The 23,854-nt window shown below is 41.6% G+C and overlaps 1 protein-coding gene across 4 annotated transcripts in view; it reads left to right on the top strand.

The window, feature by feature from the left end:
* The first annotated feature begins 2,606 nt into the window (after positions 1 to 2,606).
* Positions 2,607 to 23,854, top strand: part of Galc (galactosylceramidase) — a 57,173-nt gene continuing 35,925 nt past the window's right edge. The window contains exons 1-8 of one of the 4 annotated variants that reach the window (XM_030246561.1): positions 2,957 to 4,092; positions 4,285 to 4,375; positions 5,126 to 5,194; positions 5,376 to 5,439; positions 7,788 to 7,901; positions 9,917 to 10,056; positions 15,774 to 15,812; positions 19,294 to 19,424. In XM_030246561.1, coding sequence (XP_030102421.1) covers positions 7,808 to 7,901; positions 9,917 to 10,056; positions 15,774 to 15,812; positions 19,294 to 19,424 — 404 coding nt within the window. In that variant the 5' untranslated portion in view covers positions 2,957 to 4,092; positions 4,285 to 4,375; positions 5,126 to 5,194; positions 5,376 to 5,439; positions 7,788 to 7,807. Of the gene's footprint in view, positions 2,932 to 2,956; positions 4,376 to 5,125; positions 5,195 to 5,375; positions 5,440 to 7,787; positions 7,902 to 9,916; positions 10,057 to 15,773; positions 15,813 to 19,293; positions 19,425 to 23,854 lie in introns of those variants that run through there. The other 3 variants (NM_008079.4, XM_006515472.4, XM_017314960.2) reach the window with 3 other exon arrangements.

The following is a 23,854-nucleotide window of genomic DNA, read 5'->3' as shown; positions in this document are numbered from 1 at the left end:
GGAATGGCATGCTACAGTATGGCATGTGCTGTATGTTGGCTTCAAACTTCCTGTTTTCATGAGTGTGGTATGTGTTCCAGGTTTGATGAGAGACCCTAACTCAAAATAGAAGGTAAAGAGAGTTTGGGAAATGACTCAGTCGATAAGAACACACTGCTCAAGCATGGGACATATAACAGGTGGCAGGCAACTGTAATCCCAGTGCTTCAGAGGGTGAAGGAGACAGATAGATTACTGCACCTTGCTGTTCAGTGAGAAATCTTGTCTCAAGGGAATAAGGTAGAAAGTGATAGAGACAGACACCCGAGGACCTGCTCTGGCCTTTTTGAGGACTCATGTGCACATCTCTAAATATGTTTGAATATAAAACACACACATTCATACACATAGACACACAAATTATGTGAAGAGTTTGAGGAAGCCACTTGCTTTGAACCACTGGTCTACACACACACACACACACACACACACACACACACGAAGAAGAAGGAGGAGGAGGAGAAAGAGGAATGAACACAGGTATAGTATTGCTCAGAAAGACAATGGTTTGATTTTATCCTTTCATATAATTTCCCATATTTGTGTTTGTGGTGGTTAATCTTCATTATCAACTTGACTGAATTTAGAATCACCACAAAACACACCTCTGGGCGTGTCTATGAAGGTCTTCCCTGAAAGACTTATCTGAAGAGGGAAGCTGTCATAAGTCCTGGATGGAACAAAAAGAAGGAAGTAAACTGAATGCCAGCATGTTCACCTCTCTTGGATTTCCTGACTGGAGATGCAACACCACCAGGTGTCTCGGGGTACTGCTGTCATGACTCTCCTGCCAAGGATTGCACCCTCCAACTGTAAGCCAAGACAAACCTTTCTGTCTTTAAGTTCTTTAGCACATAGTACAATTGTTACAGCACCGAGTAAAAGTACTGAAGACAGTAGTCTTGAAACACAGATTTAGGTTTGTCTTTAAGGGGGAGCACAACTTATTCCAAAGATAGTTATGCAAAGCCTATGATCTCTTAAGCCCCAGGGCCTGTCCTGTGTCTTCTCCTTGCCACTCTGGTGTCTCAGGGGCTTGGGTGGGAAACTCAGCTTATTGTATGCTTTCTACTAAAGGGGGAGAGAGAGAGAGAGAGAGAGAGAGAGAGAGAGAGAGAGAGAGAGAGAGATTGATTTCTACAAAATTAGGGGAATCTAAATTCTCAGGACAGTTCACTTTCCTATCACATCAGTCTTACTGACAGTGGAAGGTAGCTTATGATTGTTTCGAGGAAGCATAATTTCACCTTTGTCATCCTTGGGTCCTAAGAATTAAACTGCTGTGACAGACTAGATGGATGAAGCACATAAATTTAAGTTACAGGGCACAGGGGCATACCCTAAGAAATTGAAGACTCCCCCCCCCAAACAAACAAACAAACAAACAGTTAATGATAAACATGCTGAATCTGATCAGGAGCAATTTAGGTTGTAAAATGTGCCAGGCAGAGAGGCAGAGAGGCAGAGAGGCAGGCAGAGAGACAGAGAGAGAGGCAGAGAGGCAGAGAGGCAGAGAGGCAGGCAGAGAGGCAGAGAGGCAGAGAGGCAGAGGCAGAGAGGCAGAGAGGCAGAGAGGCAGAGGCAGGCAGAACTCTCTGAGTTCAAGGTGAGACTGGTAGATGGAACAAGTTCTAAGAACACAAGCTGCCAGCAGGCACGTCCAACCTTTTCTTATCCTGACACTATGTTGTCCGCTATAGACTTCACACTTGAGGTCTGCACAGTTGACTATTTTAATCATAAAAAGTCACAGAATGTCTTGAGTTAAGTTTATGTACAATTTTGGGGTAGGGTGCTTTCATAGCAATCATCTGCTCCATGTGGTCTCAGGCACAGGTTGGATGCACCTGCCAGGGTATTTAACTGGGTAGAGAAGTGAATAGGAAGGCAAGGGTTACTGTAACAGGAGTTGGCAAACATTACCACTTCCTCTATGTAAGTCAGGGCATCTTTCATAAGTGATTTTCATAGTCATTTTTTATTCAAGAAACAGAATAAAGGTCCGAGTATTCTGAACCTATTGTATTTTTTAGGTCTCGCAATTCAAATTACTATATAGCAACATTTTGGACGAGTAATCATATTAACTCTTTTAAGGCTAAAAGACCTGGATATAGCAGACTACTCAATCGAACAAACTTTGTCAGCTAGCATTTGCTAAGTGTATATAAGTGCACAATTATGACTTCCCGAGTGCCTATTATCTTACTTTTATCTTATCCGGAGTTCCCTGACTTGCTGTTCTGGTCTCACGGTGGTTTAGAAAAATTCAGGGTCCTCAAGCCAAGCGACTCAACCAAGGTGACCGCTTAACTGGGGGCGCTTAAAGCCAGGTCCTCATTGCTGTTTCCTACTGGGAATGCTCGGCTAGAGTAGGACCACTCAAAGCCCTCTTTTGACCGTTGTTGACCATTCACTTCCCGTTTTCTAAGATGATCCATCAGGTGAGGTAGGAAGAGTGGTCACTAAGTAATTACACGCAGAGACCGGTCCCGCCTCTTTGACACAGAAGTGACAAGGCAAAGCTCGCTCAACCAGCCCCCCACCCCGCCCCCCCAGCTCAACACAACAGCGGCTGCGCGGACAGCCCGCAGCCCTCACTTAAGATGGCGAAAGCTTCCTCAGCCGCCCGCTCTTCTTCCTCAGGGAGGCGATCGGGCCCGCCTCCCCGGGCGCCACAGTCGCGTGACCCGCACAATGGCTAACAGCCAACCTAAGGCTTCCCAGCAACGCCAAGCAAAAGTCATGACCGCCGCCGCGGGCTCGGCGAGCCGTGTTGCGGTGCCCTTATTGTTGTGTGCGCTGCTAGTGCCCGGTGGCGCCTACGTGCTAGACGACTCCGACGGGCTGGGCCGGGAGTTCGATGGCATCGGCGCAGTCAGCGGCGGCGGGGTGAGCGCGGGCTGGCGGGAGGCAGGAGTGCGGTGCGGCGCAGGGACCGCAGGGACCGCAGGGACCGCCGGGGCCGCCCCCTCCCACAAGCCCCCGCGGCGTTGCCGGGCGAGCGCACGCCGCTTCCCCGCGCGCCGGGGTGAGATGAACCCGGGCTGGCGGTTAGATTGCAATGGGGAGCCAGGCGTCTCGAGGGGACAGGCGTCTGCTGCAGTCAAGTGGCCCGGGCTCGAGGGAGCCCTCGTTCTGGATCGCCGGCCAGGGCTGTCCTTGCCGCGCTGGAAGGGTCGCCTCCGGAAAAAGCCAGAGAGGGACTGCGAAGCCTCAGCGAGATGCTTTGGGGAGGGGGGGGGGTGGGTTCTCTTCCTTCCCAGGGAGTTAGTTGGTGGAGCCGTGAGTCAGAAGACATAGGCAGGGTTTGGGGACCCTTCTTGAACAGTGATTAGCACCCCGTCCCTCCCTGTAAGACCTCTTGGACTCTTTAGAGTTGTGTAAAGCCTGAAGCGATCTGGGATATTGTTTTAAAAGAGGGCCACCTTCATCCACTAACAGAAACTGTGGCGTGTCTGTGTTGGAACGAGGGAATGCTGGCTCTGTTAGGGCACATAAGAATCATTAGGTGCATTGGTTAAAATTTAAGTTGTCTTCCTCTCCCATTCTGACTTTGTTAATAAACACCAGCTAATTCTCAAAAGATGAGGTCTTGAGAGTGATTTCTTGTTGACTCAAAGATCTCAGGACTGGGAAGTGGGTTTGCTTTTAAATTGAAATCTTAAGAGTAGTTTTAGATCTACCGAAAAGCTAGGAGTGCAGTAAAAAGTTCTATACCCCAGTGTGTGTGTGTGTAATAATGAACTAATCTATTCTCAGTTTATTTAAATTTAAAATAGCCAATATTTCTTATACAACCTTAACGTCTCCTTTTGGTATCTTTGTGATAGTAAATCTAAGTGTAAAGGCTTTTTTAAAAAAATGAGATTTCCAGTTTTGCTTAATTTACTCAACTTTTAATTATTAAAATAATTTCATAACCTGGTGTGATGTAGTAAGCCTTAGTGTGTGTGTGTGTGTGTGTGTGTTGGGAATGTTTGTACATGTGAGTACTGGTGCTTACAGAGGCCAGAAGCACGTGAGTTGCCATCTCTCCAGCCTCCAGAGCAGGTAAATCTATTAAATAGTCAGTTAGTAATGTCTCTATACTATGTTATGTATTAGTCAGTTTAGGAAAATAGTAAATGAAGATGGATGACCATTTTATTTACACACCAGTTTAAACTTGTGTGTGTACAACATGTTACCTAGCACAGTTGTAGCAGCACTTAGATTGCCCTCTCTTGACTTTCACATATTTAGGGAAAGCATTTTGCTTCAGTGGTTGGCATGTGGGCTTCCGAGGTTGCTGGAATCATTCTGGCACAGGACACTCACCTCCTGGTTTTGACAAGTTAGTTCATTTTCCTTTGCTTAAGTTTCTCTTCTGAGGGAACAAAGCAGCTGGGGGTGGGCGGGTGGTAGCATTGTGAGGACAGGTGTGATTAGCCAATTATGGTTCTTGTTCCCTCTTAAGGGTTATGGAGGGGGAAGTTGTTTTAAGATTTCACGGTGGGATGTTGGTAAAGTGCCCCATACCCTAGTTTCTAATACTACAGAAATACTGCATACAGCAAAGGGGCGTTTTGACCATCGAGAGACACAGTTACCAAGACACAAGCTGTTTATGGGTCCTTTTGCTATCTTGTCTTCACTGCTTTCAACCTAGAGACCCAGTGGTTTCCTTGGTTACCTTGTGTCTAACACCTTGCCTATTCATTGATAACAGCCTCCCAAAGTATAGGTCTTTGATTCACTATTGGCTTTATAATTTCTTTCAGGCTGTCATCTGGGTCTAGGTATGGCTAAATCTAGCTAGTGCTTATACTTATTCTTTTCTTTTAAGATAACACAAGTTTATTTATGCAAAGTGTTAGGGGCCAGAAGTCTAAGTGAAAACTAAGCTTATCTCTCCAACTCTTACACCCTCATAAGAAAACTTTAGCTCTCAGTGATTGGATACAGACCAAATAGCATGGCAAATGACCCTCCACAGCTCCGTTTGCTCATGCTGGGGCATGTGTGTGTGTGTTTACACTGTAGACAAATACAGATGATTATACTTGTTTTCTTCATATTTTTGAAAACATTTTTTTTCCCCCAGGCAACCTCCCGGCTTCTAGTAAATTACCCAGAGCCCTATCGTTCTGAAATACTGGATTATCTATTTAAGGTAAGGAAGAATAATTAAACCAACGGGCCTGTGCTATTTTGAAAAGATATGGTGAAGTTCGGCCTTAGAGTTTCTCAGCTTTCTGAGAGAAGTTTGGCTCTCCCTTCACTGGGCTGCCTAAGGCCTCTACGAGGTTTTACCTGACAGAGCACTCTAATAACACTGTTACTTTTTTCCACAGCCAAACTTTGGTGCCTCTTTGCATATTCTAAAAGTGGAGATAGGTGGTGATGGACAAACAACAGGTAGGAGGATTTGGGACAAGGGGTTTCCCTGACATTTTACCTATCCTTAAACATATGGGACGGAAGGAAGGCCGCCTCATTTGAGGAGCTGCTCTTCCGCAGATCAGCTTTTATTTCTCTCCATTTATGTTTTCGGGTGTGTGCACGTGTGTACCTTGGGCTCGGTGACATCACCTTCCTGGTCTGGCTTTTCTTATTTTGATCTTTATGAATCATGTTAAATGTAAAATTTCCAAAATAGTATTGAGACTCTCGGTTGCTCATTTAGTTGAAGTAGTCATTAGAGAAACACATCTAGTTTTCTAAAAATCATGCACATTTGGAATTTCATGGAAAAGTTATAAGAAAAATTTAATTATTAGAATATGTAAGATGTTATTAACTTTAAAAATGTATTGTAGAATACAACACATGTATTTTAGAGATACAGATATAGTTTTTTAAAAAAATAAACACAATTTAAATAAAGATACAACCTTCATAACCAAATTTTGAAGTACTTCTCTCAGTAATTAGATATACTTAATGATTATATATAGGTCAAGTCCATTAATATTACTTGAGAGCATTTTCTGTATATTGTCTTCCTGCTAGTGATTTCAAGGTAATTTCTTAAAAAAACTATTTATTTTTATGTAACAAATATGCGTGTTTTATCTGTATGGGTATATGTATACCATGAGCGCGTACTTAGTGCCTGCAGAGGCCAGAAGAGAGTACTCAGCTTCCTGCAACTGGAGTTTCCAGTAGCTGTGAGCCATGGAATGGGTGCTGGGAGCCAAGCCAATGCTCTCTGGGGGAGCAGCCTTTGCTGCTGAGTCTCCTCTGAGTATGTACTCTTCCTGGAGTTTGAGGACAAAAGCCCTGGCTTCCAGTGTAATAACCTAGGTTTGGTCACTTATCCGGGACGTGGCAGTAGTGACGGCAGGAAGGCCCTCTTATCATCCAGACACTCTGAGTAATAAGAAAAAGGTCTAGTGACTCTTGGCTTTTCTTTGAGGAGCCACAAGGACTTTGAGGCTTGATTGAAAAGGGGAAGGAAGGCTTTAATCTGTGGTTTGGTTAGCTAGAGTTATGCATAGTTGGCCGAGCAGGTAACCTTGGTCAGGCTGTGGTCTGATTGTTCATTCTCCAGGCTGCTTCTGCAATTGTCCCGAGCCGTCTTCTCCCTTGAGCGGGCAGCTTGATTCTCTTTCTAACCTTCGGAAGGCTCGTGGTTCTTTGGGGAGTAGTTTTAATCTGTTGTGATAACGGTGTTTGTGGATCAGAACTGTTTTTCTTAGAATACAAGGTAACTGCAGGGCAGCCCAATTTAGGAGACCTCAGAAGGAAAATAGTTAAGGAGGCAAAATGAAGTCAGAGAGGGAGAAAATGAGAGTGAGGTAGGTCAGTCACTGGGCCCTGCGTCAGTATTCATGCTTTATTTATGCTGAAAGAAAAAAAGTGAAAATCAAAGCCGGTGGGAACCTCCCTAACAGAAGCTTGTCTAAGAAACACGTCTTATGTTGAAACCGTTTAGATGGGGAGCTGATGCTGATGTGTGGTGCATTAGCGGAAGCTATTGAGCACTAAGGATATATAAGTTTAGTTCTTAGGAGTTCTCGTGCTGACATTAAAGAAGAAATGGGCCAGGATCCTCCTCAGAAGGCCCCACTTTGCAAAGACTGGTGTCTCTGAACCATGAGCGCACACGAGCTCTTTGACCTCAGAGACCTACCTCTGGCCTTGGTGGTTCCTCTGCTGGCTTTGAGTGAGAGCACAGGACTTGGCTCTCGTTGTAGTAGGCATGTAGAGCTTGCTGCGTCATGACTGTTATATTGTAGAATATAAGGATCGGGGCTCAGGAGTACAGGGATTCGCAGCCAAGGTGGGGAGGGAGAGCTGAGGTGATGCGGACTTGAGCTTGGAAAACCTCAGATTGAAAGCTCAGCAGAACTTAGTCTGGGGTTATTCAGTAATAAAATGTGATAGCATCTGTCTCAGTACTGCTTTTAAAATAACATTGTGGCTTTATTATTTAAGAACCTTATAGTGTTTAAGATAATGAAAAATATGGAATAAGATACTTTGCAAAGCCCCTTCTTACATAATTCTCATCTGCACAACTTCTGAACCAGAACTAGAGTAGAAGAAAAGGATCACATTAAAAAATTGTTTTAGTGTGTGTTTGCATGCAAGTGTGTGAGAATGTGTGAGTGTGTGTGTGTGTGTGTGTGTGTGTGTGAGAGAGAGAGAGAGGTGCATGTATGTGTGTGAGTGTGTGTGTATGGTGTGCATGTGTGTGTACTTAAGAGGCTCTGGAAAGCACACCCTTGGGTCACGCCCTTCCTTCTGCTCTCCCTATTCAGATGGCACTGAACCCTCGCACATGCACTATGAGCTAGATGAGAATTATTTCCGAGGCTATGAGTGGTGGCTAATGAAGGAAGCTAAGAAGCGGAACCCAGATATTATACTTATGGGTAAGGTAAAACGCTTAGGACTCTTTTTCCTTTAACTCTTAAATTTGGAATCATGCATGCGAAGTCTCTTTTAATACTAAAATACTAATTTTTGGATATTACCCCTATACTACCAGCTATGAAACATATACCAGGAATGAAATTTCATTGTCATTGTTTATTATGCTGTGTCTCCAAGCCTTGATTGATAACTTGATTTTTTGAGACAGAGTCTCCCTTTATGACCTAGGGTAGCCTGGACCTTGCTGTTAGCCCAGACGGACTTCTACCTCATTCTCCTGCTGTCTCTCAAGTGCTAGGGTTGTATGCTTCCCCATCATGCCTGGCTTGCTTTTTTAAAACCTTGGTGTCTTAGGGTTTCTACTGCTGTGATGAAACACCATGCCAGACAATGCAAGCTGGGGAGAAAGGTTTTGTTTTGTTTTGTTTTCCCCTGCCTTACACTTCTGGATCACTGTGTATCATTGAAGGAAGTCAGGACAGGAACACAAACAGGGCAGGAACCTGGAGGCAGGAGCTGATGTAGAAGACATGGAAAGATGCTGCTTACTGGCTTTCTCAACATGACTTGCTCAATCTTCTTTTGTATAGAACTCAGAACTACCAGCCCAGGGATGGTACAACCCACAGTGGGCTGGGCCCTCCTCCATCAACCACTAATTAAGAAAATGCCCTATTGGCTTACATACAGTGACATCTTATAGATGCTTTTTCTTAATTGAGCTTCCCCTCTCTCTGATGACTCTAGCTTGTGTCACGTTAACATAAAACTGTCCAGCATCCTTGGTGATGTTAAGATCACCAGAGACTGGGGATTCTAAACAAATTCTGTATCTAGTTTCTGCCCATATTGGGTTTGGATATTAGCATTGGACACAACTGGATAGTTGCTCAAGCTGGTCTGTATTCGTTTTACAATTCTGTAGCCGCATGAAGTACTTTAATAGCCAAAGCATAGGGCTTTTATCACTTGAAGTAAATTTGCTATTTTGATTATGTTCAGACTGAGTTAAATAAAATTATGGCCTATTTTAAATCCTGGAAGTTATTGAAAATTAGTTCCCTTGATAATTAAAGGAAAAGAGTATTATTTTTCAAATTAAAAGAGCAATGGAGACTATTCCTCCAAATGGGTTTTTAAATAAGAGATTCCAGAAGTGTTTGGAACAGTCTAAGCATCAATGACTTGGGCACATGCTCCCCACTGTCCTGATTCTAAGGTGAAACCTCATGTAAATGTAGATGTTCAGCATGCTAAACCACACGCTAGCAATGCCTCACACTCTGGACCTTCGCTGGACTTAGCAACACATTGTCTTTAAAGGCTCTGCTGTTGCAATGTCCTACTTTTTATATAGTGAAATTAGCTTAGGAAAAAAATACTATGTCTGGTTGATTTTGATTTTTTTTTTTTAGCAGCAAACTAGATTGGTCATATATTTAAGTGGAAATGAGCTGCTGAAGTAGGACTTATGATCAGTGCCTTTCAGTTCTCTCTCCTGACTTCACAGGCTCACTGAGGTCATACACATGGGTGAGGTTCTCTCACCCTGCTGCGCTTTCCTGCTGTGTTAGGTTTGCTGATCTTGGTTGCCTGACCTACTGCCAGTTAACCTTAGTTTGTAAGGTGATATCCTTGTGAGTCAGACCTTTACCTTGCTCTGATCTTGACGGTTGTTTTGGAATAAGCTTTCAGGGCTCCTCAGGTTGACCACAGAGAACAAGAGTGCAATATTGAACATCCCTGAAGAGAGCAGAGATGTTACAATGTGCCTTTCTTTCTGTTAGAAAATGCTGTGAGGGAGTTTTTTTTTTTTTTTAATTTCATTTCATTTCATTTTCTTGAAAGGACAGTAGCAAGTATAGGACATAGCTGTCAGGATTAGTAAGAAATCTTGGTTTCTATTGAATAGAAATGATTTTTTGTATTTGCGTGTGGTGGGGTCTCTCCTTTCAGCCAGATTTATGCCTGCCTGGCGCACCAGTTTCTCACCTGTCTCCTCTTTTGCCTACAGGGTTGCCATGGTCATTCCCTGGATGGCTGGGCAAAGGCTTCAGCTGGCCTTATGTAAATCTTCAGCTCACTGCCTACTATGTTGTAAGATGGATTTTGGGTGCCAAGCATTATCATGACCTGGACATTGATTATATTGGGGTTAGTAACCTAGTTTAACATACTTTATTTTTAATTTGTATATGTATAATTTTAGAAAGTAATTAGATTTTTGATCAGTTAGAAAGGAAGATTTACATCCATACTTTAGGTATAGAAATACTCTTTGCATGTTGCATAACACCATAACAGGGTGTTTTGATATAGGCTTCATTTTTTAATTATTATTTATGTGTATGGGTTTTTTGCTTGCATGTATGTCTGTGCACCATGTACATGTAGTGTCCTCGTAGGCCAGTGGAAGACATCAGGTCTCCCAGAACTGGGAGTTACAAATGATTGGGACCCTGATTGTGGGTGCTAGGAATTGAACCAAGGTTCTCTGGAAGAGCAACCAGTGCTCTTAACTACTGAGCCATCTCTCAGCCTCTTGTTATAGTTTTAAGAAGAAAAAAGGGAAATTCTTTAGGTTACAATACTCAGAGCAGATTTTAAAAAGCTCTTGTTCTAACTTGAGAGGATTGGGGATCTGCAGCAGTGTCCATCTCTCACTGACAAGAGCTCACATCGCTGTTGTAACACGACAGCCACTGTCCTACCACACAGTAGAAACTCAGGACAGGCTCGCTGATAATTTATATTTTGAGTGCATGAAAACTTCAAATCAATTTCAGTCAACGATGCATTAAAACGCAAATGTTTATGGATACCCACTCTGAGTATGTGTGAAACTTTTGGGGTACAGTTTGAAGTATGTGGCTAGCCTCCAGGAGTCAAAATCAATAAAGCTGCAATATAATGCTTTAAACTTTTTAACATATTAAAAGATGTTAAATAACAGTTTAGGAAAGAAGGAGGCAGATTTCCAGCAGCCTGCAAACTCTTGTTCATCACCTGTATTTTCAAGGTCTAAGAGCGAACAATAGCTTCAGTTTCAAATGGTCACACTGCAAATGCTTAGGTATCTTACTATCGCCAATGACCTATTAATGACAATCTAATATTTATACACTAGCTCTTTATTAAAAAAAAAAAAAAAAACTCAGGTGAACCCTGGTTTAGGGTACTAACAGAAAACTCACCAAAATGAGAATAAGTTTTAAAGTATAAAGAAACCAGATTGTTGTTTAAAAACTAGATAAAAAGCTTTGAAGGAGAGCCAAGGAGGCAGCAGTAGCACACACCTTTAATCCCAGCACTAAGGAAGGAAGCAGAGGTAAGTGGATTTCTATGAGTTCAAGGCCAACCTGGTCTACTTGGAGAGCTAGTACAAGGACAGTCAAAACAAACAAAAACAAAACAAAACAACCACAATAGCAACAACAAAGGCTTTGAAGGAAAATTTGAATTGGATTGGTACCAAAAAAAAAAAAAAAAAAAAAAAAAAATCCTAACCACAGGCAATCCAAATGCAGACTTGTGTAGTCCCATCCAAACGGATAGATCTACAAAACCGTCCCAGACACACCTAAGGCTCAGACAACACTCCAGTAGACCAGGCAATAAGACTGTAAGAGGCTCAGGGAGTTTGCAGTGAGATTATGACTCCTCGGAATGTCACAAATGACACCCATAAAAGTCTCACCACCGTGACTGCACAAATAGGAGCTGAACAAGGACACCACCAGCAGACAGGCCGAAGCGCAGGAGGAAGCCATGAGGCCTTACAGAACTACAGGCAACTGAGGAAAGATGTGAGGCGGAGGGGTGATCGTCCCCAGAGAAAAGCACACCAGCTGGCTGTCTAAGGCCAAATGGCCAGCCCCAAAAACATACATACAAGTACATTGTATGGACGATCAGGCTGTATGTAGGAATATATATGTATGCATACACATAGATGCTTGCAAGAACAATTAGTGAAAAAAGGGGGCGGGGAATGTGCAGAGTCAGGAGTGGTGTGGGAGAGGGCTCGGAGGGAGGTAAGGGAAGAAAGCCAAGTGATTTTACTCTCAAACGTAAAATTAGGAAAAGAAAACTTGCCAGTTGAAAACATTTTACTGTAAAAAAAAAATTGAAAGTGGAGGAAAATATTCAGTACCATTCAAAGGCAAGAATAACTTAGACTGGCAAAGAGTAGCAACAAGAGGTCAGCTGCGGTTCATTTGTAATGTTATTAGACACCAAAATAACAAGTCAGTCTCATGACACAAAAGGATTAGTCATCAAAGAGCCACAGCAGCAAGCACTAGGTAGGAGGAAGGACTAAGCCTTTTTTTTTTTTTTTTTGGTTTCGACTCCATCATAGGTGATTTGGCTTGGTTCTACTCATGGTTGATCTATGAGCTCAGCTTTCTGTTTCTCCAAATGACAAGGACCATTTATGCATTCCCTAAAAAAAAGGCAACATGGCGTTTTGGGGGGTTTTGTTTTGTTTTGAGGCAATGATCTAAAACTTGGGCTTCCTCTCAACCACACTGACTAGGAATTAAATAAATTGAAAATACAGGTGATGAACAAGAGTTTGCAGGCTGCTGGAAATCTGCCTCCTTCTTTCCTAAACTGTTATTTAACATCTTTTAATATGTTAAAAAGTTTAAAGCATTATATTGCAGCTTTATTGATTTTGACTCCTGGAGGCTAGCCACATACTTCAAACTGTACCCCAAAAGTTTCACACATACTCAGAGTGGGTCTCCATAAATATTTGCGGTTTAATGCATCGTTGACTGAAATTGATTTGAAGTTTTTTTTTTTTTTTAAGCCTGAAGTGGCTTTTTATTTTTTTACATTTTTTTTAAAATTAGGTATTTTCCTCGTTTACATTTCCAATGCTATCCCAAAAGTCCCCCATACCCCCCCCCAATCCCCTACCCACCCACTCCCCCTTTTTGGCCCTGGGGTTCCCCTGTACTAGGGCATATAAAGTTTGCAAGTCCAATGGGCCTCTCTTTCCAGTGATGGCCGACTAGGCCATCTTTTGATACATATGCAGCTAGAGACAAGAGCTCCGGGGTACTGGTTAGTTCATATTGTTGTTCCACCTATAGGGTTGCAGATCCCTTTAGCTCCTTGGGTAATTTCTCTAGCTCCTCCATTGGGGGCCCTGTGATCCATCCAATAGCTGACTGTGAGCATCCACTTCTGTGTTTGCTAGGCCCCGGCATAGTCTCACAAGAGACAGCTATATCTGGGTCCTTTCAGCAAAATCTTGCTAGTGTATGCAATGGTGTCAGCGTTTGGAAGCTGATTATGGGATGGATCCCTGCATATGGCAATCACTAGATGGTCCATCCTTTCGTCACAGCTCCAAATTTTGTCTCTGTAACTCCTTCCATGGGTGTTTTGTTCCCATTTCTAAGAAGGGGCAAAGTGTCCACACTTTGGTCTTCGTTCTTCTTGAATTTCATGCGTTTTGCAAATTGTATCTTATATCTTGGGTATCCTAAGTTTCTGGGCTAATATCCACTTATCAGTGAGTACATATTGTGCGAGTTCCTTTGTGATTGGGTTACCTCACTCAGGATGATGCCCTCCAGGTCCATCCATTTGCCTAGGAATTTCATAAATTCATTCTTTTTAATAGCTGAGTAGTACTCCATTGTGTAAATGTACCACATTTTCTGTATCCATTCCTCTGTTGAGGGGCATCTGGGTTCTTTCCAGCTTCTGGCTATTATAAATAAGGCTGCTATGAACATAGTGGAGCATGTGTCCTTCTTACCGGTTGGGACATCTTCTGGATATATGCCCAGGAGAGGTATTGCGGGATCCTCCGGTAGTACTATGTCCAATTTTCTGAGGAACTGCCAGACTGATTTCCAGAGTGGTTGTACAAGCTTGCAATCCCACCAACAATGGAGGAGTGTTCCTCTTTCTCCACATCCTCGCCAGCATCTGCTGTCACATGAATTTTTGATCTTAGCCATTCTGACTGGAGTGAAGTGGAATCTCAGGGTTGTTTTGATTTGCATTTCCCTGATGATTAAGGATGTTGAACATTTTTTCAGGTGCTTCTCAGCCATTCAGTATTGATTTGAAGTTTTTATGCACTCAAAATATAAATTATCAGCGAGCCTGTCCTGAGTATCTACTGTGTGGTAGGACAGTGGCTGTTGTGTTACAACAGCGATGTGAGCTCTTGTCAGTGAGAGATGGACACTGCTGCAGATCCCTAATCCTCTCAGAGGAACATTAAGACATGAGGATGAGCCATGGCCACAGGCAGGCAGTCAAGACTTACTGCTTTTCTCTCCTTTTTTTTCTTTTCTTTAATTAGGTATTTTCTTCATTTACATTTCCAATGCTATCCCAAAAGTCCCCCCCTCCTCCCCCCCACTCCCACTTCTTGGCCCTGGCATTCCCCTGTACTGAGGCATATAAAGTTTGCAAGACCAATGGGCCTCTCTTTCCAATGATGGCAGACTAGGCCATCTTTTGCTACATATGCAACTAGAGACATGAGCTCTGAGGGTACTGGTTAGTTCATATTGTTGTTCCATCTATAGGATTGCAGACCCCTTCAGCTCCATGGGTACTTTCTCTAGCTCCTCCATTGGGGGCCCTGTGATCTATCCAATAGCTGACTGTGAGCATCCACTTCTGTGTTTGCTAGGCCCCGGCATAGCCTCACAAGAGACAGCTATATCTGGGTCCTTTCAGCAAAATCTTGCTGGCATATGCAATAGTGTCTGCATTTGGTGGCTGATTATGGGATGGATCCCCGGGTATGGCAGTCTCTAGATGGTTCATCCTTTCGTCTCAGCTCCAAACTTTGTCTCTGTAGCTCCTTCCATGGGTGTTTTGCTTTCCTCTACTTTTCCACAATATAACTGACTGTTTTTATCTGGGAACTTTTTATTTTTAAATGTTGGTCCATTTAACTAATGTGATTAAATGCAGATGGATCTCTTAGATTTCTGATATGGTACATGTTCACAAACTATTTCCTGTGAATGATGATAATCTGTCTCATTTTAGTCTCTGGTTAGTCACATGCAGTGGGGAGGCGTTCTTTAGATAAGATCTTTATCACACCTAGACTTAGGCTCCTCTGTAGACTACAGGACTGGAGGCCCCGAGGTTCCCTTTCACCACAGAAACCACCCCCTCAGGATTCTGAATCGAAGAGAACAAAGTGTGCTTCCTTCTCACTTCCTCACCAAGAGCCTGCTCTTGTGTTCTTGCAGATCATTCCGTTCCTCTGCATAAACAAACTCCTTCTAACCATTCCCTGGTAAAGAACTTGCTTTTTACTGTGTCTATATATTAGAATTATTTAAGTGGTTCTCATACCTGTTTGTTCTCCAAATGTCCAGTGTAGGATTTGTACACATTATAATTCTAATATTTATTGCATGAATGCATATTAATCTCTGGAATAAATGCCTTTCTTTGAAAAAATAGTTTTTATATATATGAGTATTTGGCTGTGTATCTGTATGTGCACCACATATATGCCTGCTGTCCACGGAGGCCAGAAGAGGGCCCTGGATCGCCTGGAACTGAAGTTAGAGATGACGTTGGCCACTACAGTGTGCAGGGAATGACTGGCCCTCGAGAGAGCACCGAGTGCTCTTCATGTTGGATTGTCTCTCCAGCCCCATACATGACTTTTTGAAAAGTATTCCCTAAATACTTTTTAAAAACTTGAAAGTGTTAAAAGTTATTTTGCTTTACAAAAGTATAAATTCTATGACAGCAGTTTTTAAAGTTTGGAAACTAGCTCATCAGATAAATGAAATGTAGTGCTTTAATGATTCAGTTCATCTTACGTTTGAAAACTTTCATTTCAGACATTTTGAATTTTTGTTTTGCAGATTTGGAATGAAAGGCCGTTTGACGCCAACTATATAAAGGTCTGTGAAACAAATCTCTCTTTGCTTATGCTTTCATACAAAGAAATTTGGAGAACAGTTAGATTAGAAATCTTATTTTTTGACAGCATAGTTAATTTGCTAGAATTTGCTAGATGTGACATAAAATATGTCTATGCTCCTGATATTGAAGAATATGTATGTAATTCTTCATAGGTCCTGAATGGCCTATATCTGAAGAGTTGGGTTGAATGTTTTTTTCTTTTTTGGAGTAGGGTAGGGTTTGGCTAACAGTGGAATTCATGCTTACTAGTTCTATCTTCAGCATCAAAAGAAAAAAAAAAAAAAAGAAAGCATTAGGTAGGCATAGTTCTACACACCTTTAATTCTAGTCCCTGGGAGGCAGAGCTGGGATTCTGAGGTTTTGAGGCCAGCCTGGTCTCCAGAGTGCAGTCAGTGCTGTAGAGAGCGACCTGACCCCAACAAGCTAGCGTGTATATGCACTGATGAGTACATGTGTATGTGCACGACCTTAGTTTTAGAATTCTGATAGACATTAGAACCATTGGATTATTTTGGATTTTAAAGACTTAAGAAATTTAACTTTATTCGTTATCATATTTCTGATATTTTTGAAATACTTATGACATTGTTGGAGTGTGTTCTAGTTACATTTTTGCCTGTTATAAAATATTCTGACCAAAAAGCAATTTTGGGAAGGAAAGGACTTATCTGGCTTATGTTTCTAAGTTTGTCATTATCGAGCCAAATGCCAATTTAAGGAGCATGGAGCAGAAACTTGGGAGAAATGCTGGTCCTTGGCTCACTCTCGGGTTCCTGATTGCTACCTTTCTCATACGGCCCAGGACCGTCTGTGGAGGGATGGTGCTGCCGTTAGGGATTGGGCCTTCCTGTATTAGTTAGCCGTCAAGGTAACCCCCACAGACATGGCCATAGGGAGATCCCTCAAGTGAGACTCTCGGGTGACTGTCGGCTGTGCCAGGTTGGCAGTTATAGGTAACTAGGACAGAAGATGTTCTATAACGTAGTTCTGTGTGAAATTACTGAACAGGTATCCTGCACTGCTTTTCTCAGGGCATTTTAACACCTTCAAGTCCCTCTGGTGCTCTTGTCGTCAGTTTTAAGAAACAGAAAAGTGAAAGTTTTGATTCCTGTCATTGGAAAAACCCAGTAGTTTTACTTCTCAGATTTAGCTGTTGTTTTCTAGTTTATTTTTTATCGCTATTTGTCTTGTCACGTGTGTATGTATATATATTTTAACAAATCAGGTGTATTTTAACAAATATGTGTTAGAAGGAGGTAGGGTATTGTTTTGAGCAGATCCATGGCAACCACAGTGAGGTGGCTCAGTGTCACTGCCAGGCTGCAGGCATGGAGTAGGATGGTAAAAGATGATGTCAGCGCAGTGGCAAAGGTTAAGAGGTAGTTGTTCTGGAGACAAATGCAAATGACTGGTCTAGGAACAGATTTATCTTGCTCCAAATTTCATATTCAGTGTAGAAGCAGATTGATGATGTTCCATAGTAACAGAACAAAGAAAGTTATAAATCAAGACACTTGTCAAATGCATTAGTAGAAACATTAAGTAGGTGGTCACAGCAAAGCAGAAAGATCAACTGCACAACAAAGCAGAAAGATCACTGTAGGCATCAGACGTGGTCTAATGACACTTTGGGCTTGTTGGCTGGTAGAAACTAGAAAATAGTTAAGTCCTGCATCCCCAGATGCTTTTCCTGTTAGCCGTGGAGGGTTAGAGGACCAAAGGTAGCCTATGAATTATACTTAGGCTCTGGACCTGGCACATTCCAGCCTCTCCCATAACTGAAGTTCTGATCAATCTACTGCGTCTTTCTAGGAGTTCTTGTTCACAGAGTTGGAGGCTGGGTTGGGTGTGGGAGGTGGCACAGTGGGTGCACAAGATTATTAGTGGGAGGCTATGAGCTTTATGAGTCAGACAGAGGCAGGAACAGAAGCCCCAGTTAGTGCCTGCCTCGCATAGTGCTTGTGATAATGGGGTTTGTTTTATTTGGGGGAACATTAGAGTTAACATTTGGCTTTCATTTTCTTTTAAGTTAGTGATTGGATTGCTGCTCTGAGATTCACTATCGGTGTTTTTGAGTCGTCAGACTTCATTTATCTTTCTTCTGACCTTGAGTTTTCCTAAATGTCTCAGGATATAGAAACATGTAATTTATGCTTTCTATTTTTAGAGCAGGAGGGTTTATTGGGTTCTGTGATCTGCTGAAATTTCTATTGCAGAGTGAAATCATTAGGAATGACTAAGGTACTCAGTTCATGTGACTTTAACGAATACTTAGTCCCTGGTGTGTGGCGAAATGGCTTCTGGAGAGAGGAAGGGTTTGTTCTTCACACTGAAGTATATATAATACCAGTTCTTTATGTCTCCTGTCAAGTGCATCACTTATTTTGGGATTGCTTTTGCTGTGTAGTTATGTAGTTATGTTTAAGATTGACTTTGGTTTCAGGGTAATTTGTAATTATGGTGTCTGGAACCCCCCTTGCAGTATCTGAGAGTTTTAGACAGAGGTGGACGTGTGAATCTCTGGGCCTCTCAGACCGTCGAGCCTTCTTTACCTGTAGATAGATAAGTGGGTGTGGTTTTGTGGATGGGTGGGTGTGGTTTTGTGGATGGGTGGGTGTGGTTTTGTGGATGGGTGGGTGTGGTTTTGGGGAGAGAAGGGGTGCTCGATGACGTTTGAGCTGTCGTAAAACTCTGCTGTAATCACTCTGACTGTGAGATAGAAACTGATTCATAAATCACAGCTTACAGACTGTGTGCATCCACTGTATTTAAAAATATGTACAAAATTCCTGATGAATCTTTAAGAGTAAGTTCATAAAGACTAGAAGCATTGACAGTGACAAATGAATGCAAGATTGACTAAGTTTTTTTTTTCTGCAAGAATAAGAAAAAAACTTGAGTAATAAAACACAAAATTTGATTTCTAGTATAGGGTAAGGGGTTCTCCATCCTATTGACGTTTTGAAGTCCTTGGGAGATGGTTTCCACCTGTCACTTTATCTGTCATTATGTTTCTTAACCTAGTATAGCATACAATATCATAAGTTTAAAAAAATCTATTGTAAAGTACATCATGGATCCAATTACAGGATTTTTTTGCTTCTTTAAAAGTACATTTGTTGCAAATTTCATTTCAGAAAACTTAGAATGTTAAAAAGAACATACAGAAAACATACAGAGGGAAAAAATAACCATTATTTCTACATAATACTCTTTGATAAGTTTCATGTACGCCCATCCCCTCCAACTCCATACTTCTGTTGTTTAGCATAATTTTAAACTCAGGAGGAAGATAGATGCCTCCACTGCATTATGCCGGACACCCAGTCCTCTGAGAAGCAGTGCGGATATTATCGTTAGAATGTAGAATTCTGAAAGATACGCTGGCTATTTTGGTCATATTCCAGTAGCTAAAGGCTCACTTGTAACCTTTGCTGTGTCCTGTTTATGTCTCCCAAGGAATTAAGAAAAATGCTGGATTATCAAGGTCTCCAGCGAGTGAGAATCATAGCGAGCGATAATCTCTGGGAGCCGATTTCCTCTTCCTTGCTGCTGGACCAGGAACTCTGGAAGGTGGTTGATGTTATAGGGTAAGGTGCGATTTACTTTGACCACCAACAGTTTGTGGTTTCTTTACCCTGGTGTTAACTGTGCATTTCTTCTTGCCCTCTCTGCCCCTGGATTACACTCCTATGGCAGTATTTACTCGGTAAGACGTTGATTGCTCACAGTTCATTCCTTTCTCTTTGAGATGTGTATTTGGGGCTCTGTGACAATTCAATGCATTGGTGACTTTTTAAATAAATCAGTTAATGTTTAGAGTAATAAAACAGGGATTTATTTAGATTTAAATGCAGATATTTAATTTTAGAAGTTACCAAGGCAATGAAATTAGTACCTAACTGAGTTTTCCTGTGACTCTGTTCCTGTGCAGACAATTATATGCACTGACTTTAGCTATTTTATTGTATCCTTAGTATTTTAACTCTTAGACTTTGGCCTCTATTTCTTAATCCATTTCTGCCTTACAGCTCTCTGGGTCCTAACTTTGTCCTGAATTGTGTTCAGCAATTTGTTTTTGAAAAGTAGACAGGTGTTCTATGTATCATGACAGCATATAAGCCTTTGAAGCCTACCTGCGTATGAAATTTGATTTTTTAAAATCAGTTAGGGGATGGCTTAATCTCTTCATATACTTTATTTCTAAATGAAAAATCTTGGATTTTATTTTATTTTTTTAGTACGTTAATTTTGTCTTTCATCTTCAGTGCTGGGGGTCAAGGCCAGGGCTGCGTCCATGCTAGGGCGAGTGCTCTACCAGTGCACTCTATTCCCACTGCAAGGGTTTTCCGTGTACACAGAAGTAAGCCGGACAATGAGTGAGTTCTGCTCACTCCGCCTCTGACAGTAAGAACCTGTGGCCATTCTTCATTCCCGTGTCTAGCCTCTGCTTTTCCCATCTTGTCCGTGTTCTGGAAGAGACTTAGACTTTGTGCTGTATGTCTTCTGTGTAGATTTTATCATGTCTCTCCAATGATGTAGATTCTTTTCCCGTTTATCGTAAATAATACCATTATTATAACTAAACGTGTAATTGTTTCTTGATATTATCAATTATTGCTTATTGTTTTATAGTTTTAATTGCTTGGATCTGAGTCCATTTAATATTAATGTATATATTAATGTATTGGATGGTAATTCAGTCTCTTCCAATTGATTTGTAACTCAGTCCTTTTAGCATCTGATTTTTTATTTTTTATTTATTTTTTGTCCTTTTAGCTAACTGCAGAAACTGGGGTTGTTTGTTCTGTGAGATTTTCTTAGTTTAGATTTTACAAATTGTATTATGTTTCATTTAACATATGTCTACCCTATTTTTCTGGAAAAATTTATGTGATTAAATTTGTCTTGGGCTTTTTTTTTTGCAAAAGAAAGTGTAATTATAAATTTATGTTTAAGCACTTCACACAATAAAATGGAAGATTTTGCCTTTCACTAGAGTGTGTGTGCGTAAGTAGCTCAGGTCTGAGGGAAGCAAAAGTATTCTTGAATGATTTGGCTAGGAACGCTATTGAGTTGGAGGATACTTCTATTATACTTCAGGAGAAAGAACATTTGCTGTTTGATTACTCATTGCTCATATGGTATTCTGGCACAAGTATTTTCCCTCTGAGCCATTACTTTAGTGTATAGTTTCTTTTGCTCACATTAAGTTATATAATGGTAAATGTATTATTTAAATTTTTTTCCTAGAGGATTGTTTTCTGCCTTAGGCTATATTATCTACTAGGGGACAGATTGGGCTCAGTATGTAAATCCACTTGTAATTGCATTGTTCGGGTGATCTGTGCAGAGCTGCCTTGCATATTCCCTCTTCCGTCCGTCCTTCAGTCCTCCAGTTTTGTCTGTGAGCCTTGCTGCCCAGTTACTTGTACATAGCTGAGGTTTTATCTCTGTGCTTTGTGACTATTGGTGATAGAGAATGCCATCCCGTGACTCATTCGGTATTTCTTAAGCTGAATTTTGCTTTATATATGATTGAGAGAATCTTGCTTTCATTTCTAATTATTTATTACTTTTAATTAATTCTTTTATTTTCAAGGTCATTTTATTTTAGATACATTTCTCGCATGAATTAGATTTTGCTTTCGAATACTGCTCTGAAAAAAAAAATCATTGTATTTCTTTTCTTTTTAGATATTTGTGGTGTGTGTGTGTGTTTATATGTCTCATGTAATATGTGCCCTTGGAGGGCCTTGAACCCTCTGGAGCTGGAGTTAAGAGTTTGTGAGTTGTGTGCTGTGTGTGTTTGGCAACTGGATTTGCAGCCCCCTGATAGGAGCCGCAGCTCTGGTAACCACCGAACTATCTCTCCCGCCCGCCCCGTATTTACCATTTATGGTATAACCGGTGCTTGTGTTCTCCATGTTACAGATATTTTCTGTTATTGAATGATCTATATCATGATTCTGCTATGGTGTTTGCCTTTTTGGTTCTTGTTTAAGGAGTTATTTTTAACCAGACTTGTTTTTGTTTCTGCTGTTCACAGTGGTTCTGGTTTATAGTTTGATACTGGTTGTTTCAGCCGGGGATAATTTTATCTCCTAGGAAACATTTGGCATTGTCTGGAGATATTTGTAAATATCTTAGCTAGATAAAAGTCATGCTCTTAATATCTTGTGGGTAGATGTCAAAACTGTTTGTAAACATTCCTGCATATACAGGTCAGCTCTCCCATGTAAATAAAAAAACATAACAAGCCAAGAATTTCAGTCCTGCTGAAACTGGGAACCTGCTTTAAGCTCATATGCTGTTCTCTTTGTTGTTGTTTATTTTTTAAACAGTGGTGATGAGACTCAAACCACATTTGGGGTTGGTATTCCTCATGCTAGGCCATTACTCTTTTTGGTGGTTTGGATCTAAGTCATAGACCTGTAGCTCATGAATTACCACAGGCGGAACATCCATATGGACCTGTCACCAGGGAAACTGTAAAGGTCTCAGTCACACTAATTGTAGAAAGGTATCCAACCTGACTTGTAACTACTAATCTGACCTCTAACTCCAGCAAGCAGTTTGCCTATTTGAGATGAGTAAGATGGCTTTTTTCATCATTTCCCTCTCCTGAGCACTTAGAAATATACCAAGAAGGGAAACAAAGCAGAAAAGAAAAACGATCCTGGAAAAGGATGTTCTGTCTTTAAAGTTTGCAAATCAGTCAGACATGAGCACCATCAGTAAACAAGGGAAACAGTTCGCTTTAATGTCCTCTCCGAACTTTGGATGCACTTTGAACTGCCAGCCTTTTGGATCACGGATATACATTTACTTGTTCTAGTTTATGAAATGATGCACACCTTTAGCCCCAGTATTCTGAAGGCAGAAACAAGCAGATCTCAAGATTTCAACAAGCTGTTTGGATAAATGCATTGTTGGCCCCGTAGGATGTTGATTTCGGTTTGTCACTGACAAATTCCAGATAAGAAGGAAAGACCTTTATTGGGGGTTTTCTTCTTTGTTCTTTTCTCTGGTCCAAGGCTGATCTCAAATAATCCTTCTGACTTCAGGCCAGGCTGTGATGACTCCAGGCTTGAGTCACTACATCTATCTGTTTATGGTCTTCATGATGACACGCTACACTACAGACAGTCCTCCCTAGGTCAGAATGACCTAGAACGCTAGTCAGGTTTCTGTTGCTGTGATGAAAACACCATGACCAGACTGGAGAGATGGCTCAGCGGTTAAGAGCACTGCCTGCTCTTCTGAAGGTCCTAAGTTCAAATCCCAGCAACTACATGGTGGCTCATAACCATCCATAATGAGATCTGATGCCCTCTTCTGGAGTGTCTGAAGACAGCTTCAGTGTACTTACATATAATAAATAAATAAATCGCTAAAAGAAGAAAAAAGAAAATACCATGACCGTGACCAAAAACCAAGTTGGGAGGAAAGGGTTTATTTGGCTTGTTTTTCCAGAAGGAAGTCAGGACAGGAACTCAAATGACTGGAACCGGGAGGCCCTGCTCATGCAGAGGCCACAGAGGGGTGCAGCTTAGCCGGCTTGCTCAGCCTGCCTTCTTAGAAAACCCAGAAGTATCCACTTCTGTATTTGCCAGGCACTGGCATAACCTCACACAAGTCAGCTATATCAGGGTCCTTTCAGCGAAATCTTGCTGGCATATGCAATAGTGTCTGGGTTTGGTGGCTGATTATGGGATGAATCCCCGGGTGGGGTAGTCTCAGGATGGTCCATCCTTTCGTCTTAGCTCCAAATTTTGTCTCTGTAACTCCTTCCATAGGTATTTTGTTCCCTATTCTAAGGAGGAATGAAGTATCCACACATTGGTCTTCCTTCTTGATTTTCTTGTGTTTTGCAAATTGTATGTTGGGTATTCTAAGTTTCTGGGCTAATATCCACTTATCAGTGAGTGCATATCAAGTGACTTCTTTTGTAAGTGGGTTACCTCACTCAGGATGATATCCTCCAGATACATCCATTTGCCCAAGAATTTGATAAATT

The sequence above is a fragment of the Mus musculus genome, chromosome 12 (assembly GCF_000001635.26).
Source record: "Mus musculus strain C57BL/6J chromosome 12, GRCm38.p6 C57BL/6J".
Classification (NCBI taxonomy): Eukaryota; Metazoa; Chordata; class Mammalia; order Rodentia; family Muridae; genus Mus; species Mus musculus.
The sequence above is the reverse complement of the archived record's forward strand: the minus strand, read 5'-3'. Positions and strand labels throughout refer to the sequence as shown.